We start from the raw sequence: 14085 nt of genomic DNA on the forward strand, positions 1-14085 counted from the left end.
ATCCTCTTAAAAGAGATGTGGTTGAAGGACAGCTGAGGAGTGTCATTGAGAGATGAAGGGGGAAAAAAAGTGTGATTTCAAGAAAGCGTGGGGGAGAAAAGGAAAGTGAATGAAATCAAGGAGGCAGGAAGAAGTGTACAGTTGTTTGAATGAGCAAAACCTGCGTTGATGGAGACCGGCTGGTTACCAGATGGATTTTGTCAGAGAGAGAAAGGGGAACAGAAAGAGGGAAATGCTTAGGAGATGGTGGCTGATGTGGCTGTCTGTAATGCGATATGGCAGATGCGATTTTATTTTTAGGACACAAGGCCCCAGAACGATAGATTTTATAGGGTTTTGAGTGGGTTGATCTTTTTAAATATTCAACTTCAATGAAATATGGAGCATGACTCCGGGCTGTTTGGAATTCATAAGTCTCTTTGGCAGGACTGGTCTTGCATATTGAGAACTGTCAGAGTCAGCCTGAGTGTTAAACACAACCCTTCAGCTGGCAGAGCAAACAATGGCAGAGAAGAAACACCTTACAGGAAATACAAACAACAAAGAATTGAAGTCTTTTGTTGAGTGTAGAAATATTTAATCAGCTTATAATATAAAGGGAGACTATGATTCTGTTGTGCGTGGTATTTAAGGGGTTCAATTAATGTCAGACACAGATGAGTTGCTGTCTCCAAATAATCCACATCCTATTTGTTGTTCATGTTTTCAACTGAGTCTACAAAATTGAAATCTGAAAAAGCAGTTGGCCTTTTTCCTCATAATCTTTGCAATATGTTCAGTCTCAAAATAAATAGATAAAAAACGACAAAAAATATCTGCAGTAAATATGTTTGGGAGTTGGTGATCCCTGGTTTAATTCAATGTGGAAATGCTTAAATATCAATATGTCTGCTTTTCAGGAAAGTATTTTGGAAAATGTCATGATTAAAATTCACTGTGAAGTGATAAACATTACACAGGAAGCATAACGTTGCCATGGATACAATGAGTTGAAGTAGCATGCATAAGTATAAGCCTGGTTTGTTTTCATTTTGAAAAAAAGGTTGGTTTAATTAACTGATAAAAAATCCTTATTGCTTTTTAGTGATAGGTTGTACATAAAGTATTCTGTAGTTATACCAGTTTGATTATGACCAAATTGTCCATAAAAGGCAAAAATAAGCTACATTTTTTTTTTACCACTAAGCATCACATGTCTACGATGTTTTAAAATGTGTAAATGTGTTTGTAAAACCTTCTATCTTGATTCGTTGTTCATTAATTTAAAAAAAGTTTTATTATTAGCTTTCTTAACTGCTTGACAAAACCACTTGTTTTCATTTTACATGGTTATTTTGATATACAGTACAAGTCATAACGTGTTTATAAGAAAATGTTTTTTTTTGGGGGGGGGGGGGTGTGTCCAGTTGTATTGGATTTACTTCTAGTGGTCAAGCAAAGCTAGGATAGTGTGGGCTTTCCTTGAGTAGTTGCTCAGGCAAGTGAATATAATATTTCTTACTTTCTCATAAATCTCAGGGGTTGGTGAAAAGTAAGCAAATTCCCAAAATGCATTCTTTTAAGGGTGCCCATCCTTTCCATACTTTGTCAGAGTTGTTAATACTTTCAGTTAACCAAAATATGAATAATCCAGATAAAAACTTTTTTTTTTTGTATTTATATTGACCATATAACTGTAAAAAGTAAGAACATTTGTCATTGAAATCTTATACTGTTGAAAAGCCTGTTTATTTCCCTTTTAAATGGTGCCACATTTGTAAGGAACATGCATGTACAGTATGGGATAAGCTGCAGAGCTGAGTACGTGGGTTGTGCCCATGAAATTTTGCCAAATATTCCCTGCCACGCTAAACCACTGTGACCGTTGTTTGGTGGTTGGTGGATTGGATGATTGAAGTTTTGAAGAAACAAGACATCGGCAATTTAAAAATTTGTCCATTTAACATTTAACAACCTCGGTAGCGTTTGGAAGAAGCATACACAACCACAACAGCCTGGCACCCCCTTCATGCTGGTCACACACTGCTGTGGGATGGTCTCCCATTCTTCAACCAGCATCTTTGGGAAGTCAGCCAATGTGGTTGTGTCCGGCACAAACAGCACGCACAAACTGATCCCACACGTGTTCAGTGGGGTTGAGGTCAGGACTGCTGGCAGGCCATTCCATCCTCTCCACTCCCAAGTTCTGGACGTGGTCTCTGATAAATCTCACTCCGTGGGCACCAGCATTGTCACCCTGGAGGATTGAGTTCGGTACCAGACTGGAGATATGGGATTGCCACTGGTTGCAGAATCTCATCTCGTTATCTTTCTGCATTGAGATTGCCTCCAATGATGACAAGCCTCATCTTACCAGTGAGGGAGATGCCGCCCCACACCATATCACTGCCTCCACCAAAAGATGTAACTCTATTGGTACTGCAATCAGCATAGCGGATGCACTCTGACCCCATGATCCAACTGTCGTAGGCAGAATCTGGACTCATTGCTGAACATAACGTTTCCTACACGTGTTCAGCTTCTTGTGGACGTGTCGCCGTCACCAGTGCAAACAGGCCTGCCTGTGAAGGGCACTCATGGCAGGCCTCCTGGCAGCCCTATGAAACCGGCGAATGGCTGCATGCAGTCTGTTCCAGATTGTCTGGGCAGAGAGCCGTAGGTCATATTGTCCTACAAACCTTGACTGCAAATATGTAGAAGACCTACGGTACCTAAGTGCCTGATTGGCAGCAACTGGGGGCACCAGAAGCTCAAAACAAGAGTCAATAAGCTGTTTGGGATTGGCAGAGAAGATTTGATACATTTTTCACAGGCACAACCCACATACTCAGCCCTGCTGCTCATCTCAAAAATGCATGTTCGTTTAAAATGTGGCACCATTGTAAAAGGGAAATAACCAAGCTTTCTAGCAGTATAAGATTTATTTCCAAAAGGCATTGTTACAACAAAGAAATGATTTACTAAATACAAGTTACCGTACTTCTGTGCTTAGTTTATATACATTGCCGATTTTAAATGCAATTTGTCTTTCAATGAACACTTGATTGATGTCTTGTGAACTGAGAAGCCTCTTTTCCAATTATCAGCTGTGTTCACTACATTCTTTGGCCTTTTTCAGTTTTGGGCAAGGAGGAGTTTATTTTTTGTGCTTCTCATAAAACTTCAAGTCAAAAAAGGTATTAATCTGTAGAGCTTTTTTGATTTGGGGTACTGCTTTACATCTAGTCACATGAAGGATCAATATTTGACTCTCCCCTGTGTGACAGGTGTACACAGCTAGAGAAACTGCTCACAGAAATCCTTAGTTGGCATGAAGGAACTCAGAGGAAATACATATGCATTAGGCTGCGACTGCTGGGGTTATTGACCATCAGCAACCACACAAACAACAACAGGTAGCAGAGCCTCAAACCAAGACATGTTTAATTCATGCCAGATGCAGAAGAGTACACTGAGTCTACACCTGTATCTATGAAATAGCCCGTGCTTATTTGGTGAAGACTCTGTTTGTGTGCGCACTGCATGTATTTGCTTCAATGCAGTGATGTGTGTCTGCCAGGTTGTTTTCTGTGTTTGTGTCTGATGTCGGCTTTTCTGTGTGTGTGTGGCAGACACAGAGGGAGAGATGAGAGACCCCAGGAAGTGATGATGTCCCTGTATAAAGGAACATTCTCAGTCCATTACCCTGCATGTAGATATAATTAGTTTAACAGGAGAGTGAAAGCCTAGGTTGCAACAACCATCTGCCAGGTGCATTTCTTATTTCTAATACAGGCAAAACAATTTGTTTGCACTGTGAAGAATTATACCTCTTCTGTTTTTCTCTTCTCTATTTTCACATAAATTATTACAAACTGCATACTAGCCGTATTGCTGATTATGCCCTATGGGTTGGTATTTATTAAATTATTTATTTTCAGTTTGTAGAGATATAAATCTTTCATAAAGGCATTTATTTAGAATTATTCGTTTCTGAATGTTATTTCCTTTTACTGTTTTCTTTATTAACTGCAATAATATGATGTGACATAGGATATACCTTTTATTGTTTATTTTATGTTTTCCGTTGGTCTGTATTTTTTGACTGTAAAAACATAAGCTCTTAAAAAAAGCCACTTCTAACATTTTGTAGGAGATCTAGGAATTGATAGTGAAAAGAAAACAAAATCCTCAAAACAGCTTTTTTTTTTTTTTTTCCTCAATTACATTGCATAGAAATATTGTGTTATCGGCGGGGTGTCCTGTGCCGTTTGAGCTAAAATGTGCAGGGTAGAAAGACTTGTGGCAGAGAAGCAGGCTTGATTTTGAAGCATTGTCGGATCCACCAAGGCGTGATAACGCAATGTCATGCTTGGCTGCCGCTCACAGTGGCTCGGGTTCAAACTGAGGGGCAGAGGACTTGAGGGACCCTCAGATCGGCCCTTTTATATTCTTCTTATGACCGTTGTTGGTTTTATTTATATATTAAAAAAAGGTAAACCCTATCAGAATTGTAAGAATTGTCTGTACTGGTTCATGATAAGCAAAATGATAATAACGGGAAGTATAATAATAGAAATAAACTCTTTCTTACCAGCTCTTAAAATTCAATGAATGGAACCACAAATAAAACAATCCACCCTGAGAAAGCTGCTGTGGAGTACAAATGCATCAGAAGGAAACACGTTTATGATGTTGTCAGTGTAGATATCAAACAGAATACTATCATTGTCTGGACCTTCTGACCAGGACATGGCCTCTGTTACTGATAGTGTGTCAAACTTTGTAAAGCTGTTGAAAATGAATTTGTCCACTGATTTTGACCGTGAGGATGAAGATGGTGCAATGAGTATGAGGAGGTAACGTTCACAGACATCACAGCTCTATATTATAACATATGTAAGCAGCAATGAGTAAAAACTGATATACCGTATTTTCTGGACTATAAGCCGCTACTTTCTTCATAGGTTTTCAACCGTGCGGCTTATACAAAGGGCTATTCTGTGGATTTTTCTTCCACCGCTCGGGGCGCTCTAACCGGAATTAGAATAAAAACTAAGACAAAATAAATGCAAAGAAGAATACGCTACTTCTTCTTTATCAGATAGAAGTAGAAGCAGATTTCAAACAGATAAATAGATAAATAAATACCGGTTATTTTCTCTTGGTTCTGTCCCGTTTTAATCAGCAAAGTTGCTGCCGTGTTAAAAGACACTGTTAGGAAAGATCTATTTAGGTACAAACATGTACATCATTTACAGTTCAGAATCCTTCTGTACATGTAGTAAATATCTAATCTAACAACATAAATATCTGCGGCTTGCATATCTTTTTTTCTAAATAGAGCGGATGCGGCTTATATACAGGTGCGGTTTATAGTCCAGAAAATACGGTATATTACTTTTTTTAAACTAACGAGCCCAGCGCTGGAGATGTGTAACATCAAAGACACAATCCAGGATGAGATATGAAAAAAACATTTGGAGGATCCCCCACTGCTTAAAAAATACCAAAAGTTGAAGTAGGAAGTAGAGAGGATGTAGTCAGTGGTGTCTCTCTCTGTCCAGAAATCATCCATCTCTGTCCAGAAGAGTGCAGTCTTAGGATTCTGCATAGAGCACTCAAGCTCCTAGGCCTCTGGTGAGGACCGAGCTCAGAATTACAACTGTGCATATAGCAGGGGCAATCAGGGAGTTTTAGTTTCAGTCTGTTACACATTACAATCACACTGTCTGTGGACTCCTGCTTTTGCCCAAATTGTCATTTTCCCGTAATCACACAGAGAGAGAGAGAGAGAGAGACGGATTCTGTTCCTTTTTGCTTCTCTTCGTGTTTAACCCGTTTTTTTTTTTTTTGTTTCCTCTCCAAGAAAAGGTACACACACCAGTTTGAACACACATACTTAGACACGATCAGCAAATAAGGGACATCAGTGACTGGTGCATTGCCAGGTAATGATCTTTAATTACAGCCAATCTAATACACACAGGGAAGCTAACGAGCTGTCTGCAAGTGTTTACCTTTTGGAAGTCTCACTGGGGGACACGACTACATGATATCTTATTATGCCACGGATGGACTAAGTTTAGTTTTCTCGTCACTCTTCTAGTCTATATGTACCCACTAGTGCATAAACATGGTCTCTCATTCTCCTAGACAAATTCTGCTTCTTCCTTTTTTCCCCTCTGTACTTGCAAATCAGTGATGACCCACATCCAAAGAAGTGGAAGGTTTTGAGCATGGTGCGGGGAAACTGATTAGGCAGCCATTCTGTTTGTGTTTTGGAACATTCACTGAACAAAATGAACCCGCGCAATGACCTGGAGTCTCACACCGACACAAACATCCTGCACTGAACAGTTGGGGACGAGTGTACGCACCAATGCATCCCAGCTGGTCACACATTTATTTATTTTTTTCCTCTAACAATCAAACGTACGGGGAAAAAATATTAATTTCTTACAAAAATCTAGTGATGTTTCCGGATTTCCCCGATTAAATGTAAATACATCTTGCTTTTCCTTTTGGTATGTTTTTTTTTTTTTTCAGTTCGGACAAAAATGGCAATTTAAAGACATGAACAACAGCTGAAGAAGATGATGTGTGAAAAGGTCTTTGTGTTTTCTGACATTTCAAACAATCAAAAAGCACGGTGACAATGAAATGCCTAATTAATGTTTTGTTTTGTTTCCTCCTATTTGAAAGTTAATTTAATTTCATTTAATACACTACTTTGTTTTTGCATGTCACTCGAGTCCACATGTGGATGCAAAAAGCAGAGCAAGTAGTCATCCTGTAAACACAACATCACTGCACTCCCCAGCCAGCTAACTGTGTTTTGATTTAGAAGGAAGGTTGTAGAAGTGTGTGTTTGATCGTGCAAAGTTGAACTTGTTGTGTCAGTCAATCCTCAGAGGGAGAATGTCTCTTTAGTGTTGGTATTTTTGTGTCTGCATGACTACTCTCTTCTTGATCAAATGATCAAATACAGCAAACTTCATAAGAGATGAGAAAATGGGAGGGGAGATGGCGATGAGAGAAAAAGCTCATCTGCATCAGTATTTGAAGAGGCAAGTGGACCAAATGATCTGACAAGAGCAAAATGTGAATTCGTTTCTGCAGCTATTTGCAGATGGAAAAAAAAGGAGCTCAATTTTCTCTACTGAACAAGGCCCTTTACATTTCAACGAAATGCCTTCCTATCAGATATGTAACAGACCACTTTTGTTCCATTTTGAAATTCCCACAGAAATTCTCAAACCATCCAGAGTAGTGACACGTCTGTTTGGTTTGAGATTTTGCTTCTGTTGCAACAGAGCCAGTGAGACTTGCACTTTAAAGACACATTTTACAGCAAAGCTGAGAGCGAGAAGCTCAGCCTGCCAGCTCTTTTATCAGTGTTTTTCAACCGTTTTACTTCCCTCGTCTGCCTTCTTGCAAAGTGGAGGACGGTGTAGAACTGAGGACTGTGATAGACCAGTAGTTTTGCACAATCGCACCTTTCTCATGTGTTGACTGTTGTGCTGCAGCCTTTCAACAGCTCTTCATGTAGATGAGCTTATTGTTGCCACAGTGGTAGTCGCGTGGCATTAGCAGTCAGAATAAGAGAGAGACAGCCCTGCACTGCTACAGCTCTGACTTCACTGCCTCCTGCCTGCTTCCCAACTTCTCCAAACATCAAGAGAGCAGAAGAAGAATGGAGGCAGTGCAACCAGGAGAGGATCATCTACATCCGTGCAGGCAGAAAGTACAAGTCAATGTACTCCTACAATGTACTCTACTATTTATAAAGCATAAAAACAACCAACGATGATCAAAATGTTATACAAAACAGATTAACAAATACACATTTAAATTGTGGTCACACAAATGAAGTCTTTGGCATGTTGTGTGCCTTTTACAGCAGTGACCTTCAACGCCCGCAGATAAGTGAGAGTGCCGTGCTTTGCGGTTGGCAGTGACGGAGGAGGGGGAAAAAAGATGTCTAATGCCCAAACTGAAAACTGGATATCCACTTGATATCTGAATATATGGCTCCAGCTTTACAAAACAGCTAATGCTACTTGGTCAAAGGTGACAATTGAAACAATAACCTGCTTAATTTAGTCCACAGAACTGCTGCAAGTGATGTCACTGACAGTCATCCCAAGTAGTGATGCACCGAAATGAAACTTTGTGGCCGAAACCGAAAAATAATAAACACTTGGCCGAATACCGAATAATACTGAACAATGTTTCTTCGCAGTTTTTTATTTATTTTGCCAATTTTTTCACCATTGCATAAATCAAATAAATGTGCAGTGAAATATCCGCCAGTCACAATTTGTCCTACTGTACTTATTGTATTTTTTCTCATAATCCTTTTTCCCGTTCAAATCCAGTTAATCGGGTCGCGGTGGGGCGGGGCTGATCTCCGCAATTTGAAGCCTTGTATAATAATTGTAAAAATCTGGGTTATTTTCTTGGAGGATCTCGTCAAACATACAGTGTGGGTTCGCGCACGGCATCAGTAGTACGGGCCCTTTTCTCTGCGCTCTCTCCCCGATCTGCTGCGCTGTGCGTCCCGTGACCGTCTCCATCACCAAGCGGCTTTCCCAAATCCAGCTCAGCCTGGATCATTTCTCGTGTCCTCTGCTTTTTCCCCACATCCAAGTAATGAGCTGACATGTTTGCTGCATTTAACACCGCACGCCCCTCACTCCACGCCGTTCGCTGTTAGATTGCGTCATCTAAACATGCTGTTATTAATTGTTTGTTTTTTTCCGCACTTATTCCACGAACATTCGGTGCATCACTAATCCCAAGGTTCTGTATGTTTGCTTGCTTCAAGTCTGACATCTCGCGAGTGCTTTTTGTGGGTCATTACATCCACTGCCACAAGCATAACACACCCAGATTTGTACCTTAACTGTCAGTAGTAGAAAGGCATTGTGGGTAATGGGCTTGGTAATCTGGATCTCTGGCCACCTTGATTTTTTTTTTTTCTTCCACTTTCTCTGTCCGTCAACATTAAAAGATTGCAATGCTAAATCGATAGAGCACTCTTTTAACTATTGATAGTTTGCCAGTTCGACCCGGTAATTGGAATAAAAATAGTGTAAAACAACTTCTCTTTAGCTTAAATGTCTTTTTTTTTCTTTTATCTTTGATTTTTATATAAAACTACATGTCACAGATCTAAACTAAATCTGTATTAAAGTAGGGTAACTAAACAAACCAAGCTTTAATTGAATAGAAAATGTCTTGGTGTCCTAATTCCTGATCATCCAGAGCAGCAAAGTTGATCACAAACGGAGCTGCGTAGCTTTCTTATTCAGCTTTTGTTGGTGAGAGAAGCACAACCTGGGAGATGAGGCATGTTTTACAGCTCACATTAAGGCATATGTTGGGAAGCTAGCTAGGCTTCAAAGGAAGGGGCAGTTAGGTGTCACAGGCTGGTGGAGTGAGAAGAAACTGAACTTGCCAGCACTTTGATCGCGCTCAGTCAAGGCCGTGACCCTGTAAAGGAGAGAAGAAATACACGTTTGGATAAAAGATCTTATTCAAAAGTGTCCTTTTTTTCCCATGTCTTTTTGAAGTGTAAATATACATGTCACACTAATGTGCTTTGTACTTTTTCATAAATAATCATAAAAAGGGGCATGTGGAGAGCTGAAAGTGGAATGATAAATCATGCTAACAACAATTCATGCTTGAATTTTGTCACAATTAATGTCCAATAATACCTGCTTGCATTCGCCGGTTTTTTGGTTTAAGATTTGCAAATGAGATGTCAAAATGCAAATACACAACTGATCCCTCTCACAGCATCAGCTCTGAATGTGGAAGTGTGTTATCTGTGCTGGAAGTGTGTGTTTGTGGGACATCGCTAGGCACACGGAAACAGATGACAGGTTTTTAGAGGGAGGACAGAGGGACGAGGAAGCTGTGCAGCGACTGGATAGACGGCGGGGAGTAATTGTTAGCTGTTACAGTTGAGGCTGTTACAACAGGAGGAGAGCGGGAAACAGGGTTTGATAATCAAAGAAGACTTGGATCTTCACTTGTGGTAATTCTTCTGTGGCACCATCAAAGCAGGCCACTTTACTCATTTTATCCTCCACTGCCTCCCTTTTGCCTTTTTGTGTGAGTGTGATCCTCTGCTTTCGTGCAGTGATTTTTGCAGTCAGGTCCATCGTGCCCGCTTTCCTCCTTTTATCCTTATTTATTTGTCAGAGGTTGTGTTCAGGGACGTTCCTTGTCATTCTTCCCCCCGGCCCATAAAACACACTGTCATGACTGACTGGCCACGCTCCAAACTCATTACCGATTGGCTGACAGAGCGGGTCGCGCTGTTCTGCTCTGCTGTCTTGACTCCTGTTTGCCAGACATTTTCAGGCTCAGGAAACTTTAAATGCGGCGGCGTCTTTCCTCGCACCACTCCTCTCAGCCTCAACCCCTCAAGGTCACATGAATATGGATTTGGCCTCTCCTTCCTGCACGCACATACTGACGATGAAGTCTAAGATCTACTCGGGGTGATTGTAATTCAGAACACTGGCCTGGTTTTGGCATCTGGGCGTCACTCTGTTCCACGGTCTGCCTGGGAATGTGTTTTGAGAAATAAGAAAGATGGAGAGGACTTCTGTTGGAGCAGGGAGCTGAGACGAAGAGCAGCGAGAGGAGAATGGATGATGATGGTGGGAACAAGGGAGGTGGAGCCAGGTGGGAGGGTGTCTGGGGAGAAAAACATGATAGAGCCCAGGAGATTTGAAAAGGCCAACTTCAGTGGTATTGAGTTTCTGTTGCACTTGATCAACCATATCTATTTCATCATAGGGAGCTGGCTGCAGGCCACAGTCTGCTGCAGAAAACCTGTTCTAATCATGCCGTTTGTCTGTTTATCCAGGACACCACCATAAATGCTGACATTTGTGTGTACTGTACGTTTGTTTCGCATGTGCATATGCCAGCCAAAGTGTTTATTACTTTCTGAATAGTTTTTTTTTGCTGCATTATGTGTCAGTGTTCTCGTTAGTCACTTGCTTGCTTTATCTCCTTGTAATTTAATCTGCAGTCTGATTAACCTCTTTGCCTTCCATTCACTTAACGAGTCAGTCATGCTTCTCATCCTGCTGCTCCTCGCTCTCCTTTATCATTCTCATCATTGCACTCACTTCATTGCCTCTGTTTTTCACCCACAGAAAACAACAAGGCACCTTTGCAAAGGTCTCGCTCTCGGCAGAATATAAATGCGGGCTCAGCGGTGGCAAAAGCTCCCCCTGCCAAGGAGGCCTGTAATGAGTCTGAGGGCCATCCGTCTGCAGCCAGGGCCAAGACATCTGCATGTTCAGAGCCGGGCCGCAGGTACAGGAACACTCCGGGTCACGGCTACTGCCTGGATCGAGAGAGGGTGGTGGAGAGAGAGGTGCTGAAACTGGCTGAGAAAGAGGTGGGGGTTGTAGCAGAGTCCCCGGCCCTCCAGGCGTCCTCCGGTCCTGCAGTCAGCAGCTGTGACACTAACGGAGACTCGGATGTAGAAGCTCTCCTGGCCAGACTCAGAGCCTTGTGAGGTTCATTTCTTGTTACCGAAATAATGTAAAACAGCATCGTTCTGCCCGCACAGCTAAACATGCTCTGAATGTAACCAAATGGTCCTCCTTGTGCAATCTTTAAACAGGAGGAAAATCACTTGAACTAGTATGGAAGCTGGCATGTATAAACAGCCAGAAAATTGATTACATTTAAAAAGAAAACTCTAATGATGGTACAAAGATAAAAAAAAAAAACCTGCTAAAATAAAAAGAGCTCACTCAGGAGCCTTTGACATTCATTGAGAGAGGCAAATTTTCAAAAGCATATAGCAGCGTACATTAAAATTCAGATGAGAAAAGTGACAGATTGAACAGAATCTGACTGCTCTTCGTTGAGCCTGTCGACATTCCTAAGCACTTTTTGTTATTAAGAAGTATGCAATATCACAAAAAACTTTAACATCTCTGTTTTTTATGTCTGCATGTTTATTTTCAATCACACATTAGTTTTTGTTAGCATGGTATTAGTTAATGACAAGTAAAAATATTATGGTATTTAATCATTTTTATGTTACTTTTTCTTTTTTCTTTTTTTTTAATACCCATTATATTAACAGGGGGTCTTTTGTATGAAGAACATTGCCCTGAGTGTGGAAACCACATCTCTCACAGGATAAATAAGTCACGATTTCACTTTAACATTTAATTAGATGTCATTTGATTTTAGCCAGATTAGATTTATTATTGTTATTGATGGATATTATATTTACACACAATAAGACAATGAAAAGGGATTTAATTATTGTCTAAACCATGTTTCAAAGAAGCAAAATTTGTGCGGTTTATCTTCAACATTCCTTCTGACATGTTAAATGTATTTGTCTGTCTTTGTATTCAATTTTATAGAAACATTTACAATAAAATGAAACACTTTCTTTTTGTTTTGCTTTGTAATAATTCCCAAGTCACATGCACCACTTTAAGTGTGACCACACTTGCATTCACTCGTGATCACATGAAAGTGCCAGAGAGGCATGGATCACATCTTCACAATGGTGATCATCAACATTTTTTTTTTTTAAAGTTCACTCTTACCAGTTGTACACTGATTGAACACCAGTTGGCAGTGCCAGGCAGCTGGTAAAGATCCAGATCAGCAGTGAACATGATATGAGATGATCAACGCCTCTCCAGAGACTTCAGATGATTTATGACCAAATTCTTCCAAGTGATGATTTTTCTTCTTTTTCGAAACACATTTTTGAGCTCCTTGTGGTGTGTCTTTCCTCATCAATCACTAGTTTGGGCAATATTCCTCCCTGTGATGGAACAACGTGCATCTGACAGAGCACAGCTCACGACTACTCAGTCGTTTACTTTTATTCTTAAAAAAGACATCAAACAGCACAACGCTGAAAATACGCATCTTATACATGAACGTACAAAGGATTAGACCAAGATGTCTTGTATAATCCGAGCAGAGGCAGAACTGGGAGAGATGAGGGGAAGCTGCAGACCAGTTAACCCACCCAGACACGGTCTGCTGGCTGGAGCCTGCCAGCTAGTGAATATATTCAACAATGGCAGCTGCACAACTGTCCCCATCTGGAGGGGAGCCAAAGACAAACATCTCCCCAGCGATGCAAACAGCCGTTTGGGAGAGCAGAGCGGTTGCTAACTAAACTCCTCAGAGACCGTGATGCAGCTTTAGCTGGCTGCGGCAAACTTCAATTTAAAACCAACCCAGGGCTTTATTGTCATGTCTGCGAGGATATAACAGCATAACTTTGTGTTGCACTCCAGTTGCATGAAAAGTGCTATATAAATAAATAAAGTTTAAGTTTTAATGACAGGTTTCTGTCAAACACATGCTTCAGAAAATAGGTAATTTTTTTTGTCTAGTTTCCACATACTTTCTCTGCTGAGTACCCTTTTTCTTTTTTTTTCTTTTTTTCTAATCCTGCCAAACATTATTTAATTTAATCCTGGAGACTGGAATCTTTATGTGGGTGTTCTCTTGCCTAATATTGCATTTTTGTAGGATGTGCCATGAAACTTGTTGGAAACAGCAGGGCCACACAGGGTGTGTCCACGGCTGCTGAAGACCTGCACATCTGAATTGAGGGAGCCACTCCAACACATCCTCAGCCTCGGTTTACACCCAGGGAGAGTACCTGCCCTATTGAAGGTAGTGCTGCAACGATTCGTCGACGTTCAAAAATCAATAATCAAAATTGTCGACAATGAATTCCATTGTCGCCAGACGTGTTTTTCCAACGGAGTGAGGCGTCTCACTTCAATACAATCTCTGCCGAGTGTCGCGCATGCACAAGCGTCTCAGCGCAGCTGCGGGTAATAAAACTTCAAAAGTTTGGGAGAGTTTTAGTTAAATTATTTCGTTTCATTCGTTAACTTTGTTTATTTCATGTTATTTATTAGTATTATTTGAGCCACTCACAGCTACTCTCATTGCTATAACCGCAATCATAATTGATGCGTGAAAGGTGAAAAAGCTTGTGTGATGATGACAATGATGGATTTGCGTCTAACTTTCAGTCAGGTGCCTATGAACTGTCAATTATCCATCAAACTC

The 14085-nt window shown here is 40.7% G+C and overlaps 1 protein-coding gene across 1 annotated transcript in view; it reads left to right on the forward strand.

Annotated features, from left to right (window-relative positions):
* The window catches only part of LOC133460659 (protein diaphanous homolog 3-like), a 198951-nt gene extending 186541 nt beyond the window's left edge, over positions 1-12410 (forward strand). The window contains exon 28 of the mRNA XM_061741363.1: positions 11163-12410. Coding sequence (XP_061597347.1) covers positions 11163-11530 — 368 coding nt within the window. The 3' untranslated portion in view covers positions 11531-12410. The remainder of the gene's footprint in view (positions 1-11162) is intronic.
* Positions 12411-14085: the final 1675 nt, after the last annotated feature.

Source organism: Cololabis saira, chromosome 2 (assembly GCF_033807715.1).
Source record: "Cololabis saira isolate AMF1-May2022 chromosome 2, fColSai1.1, whole genome shotgun sequence".
In the NCBI taxonomy this organism is placed as follows: Eukaryota; Metazoa; Chordata; class Actinopteri; order Beloniformes; family Belonidae; genus Cololabis; species Cololabis saira.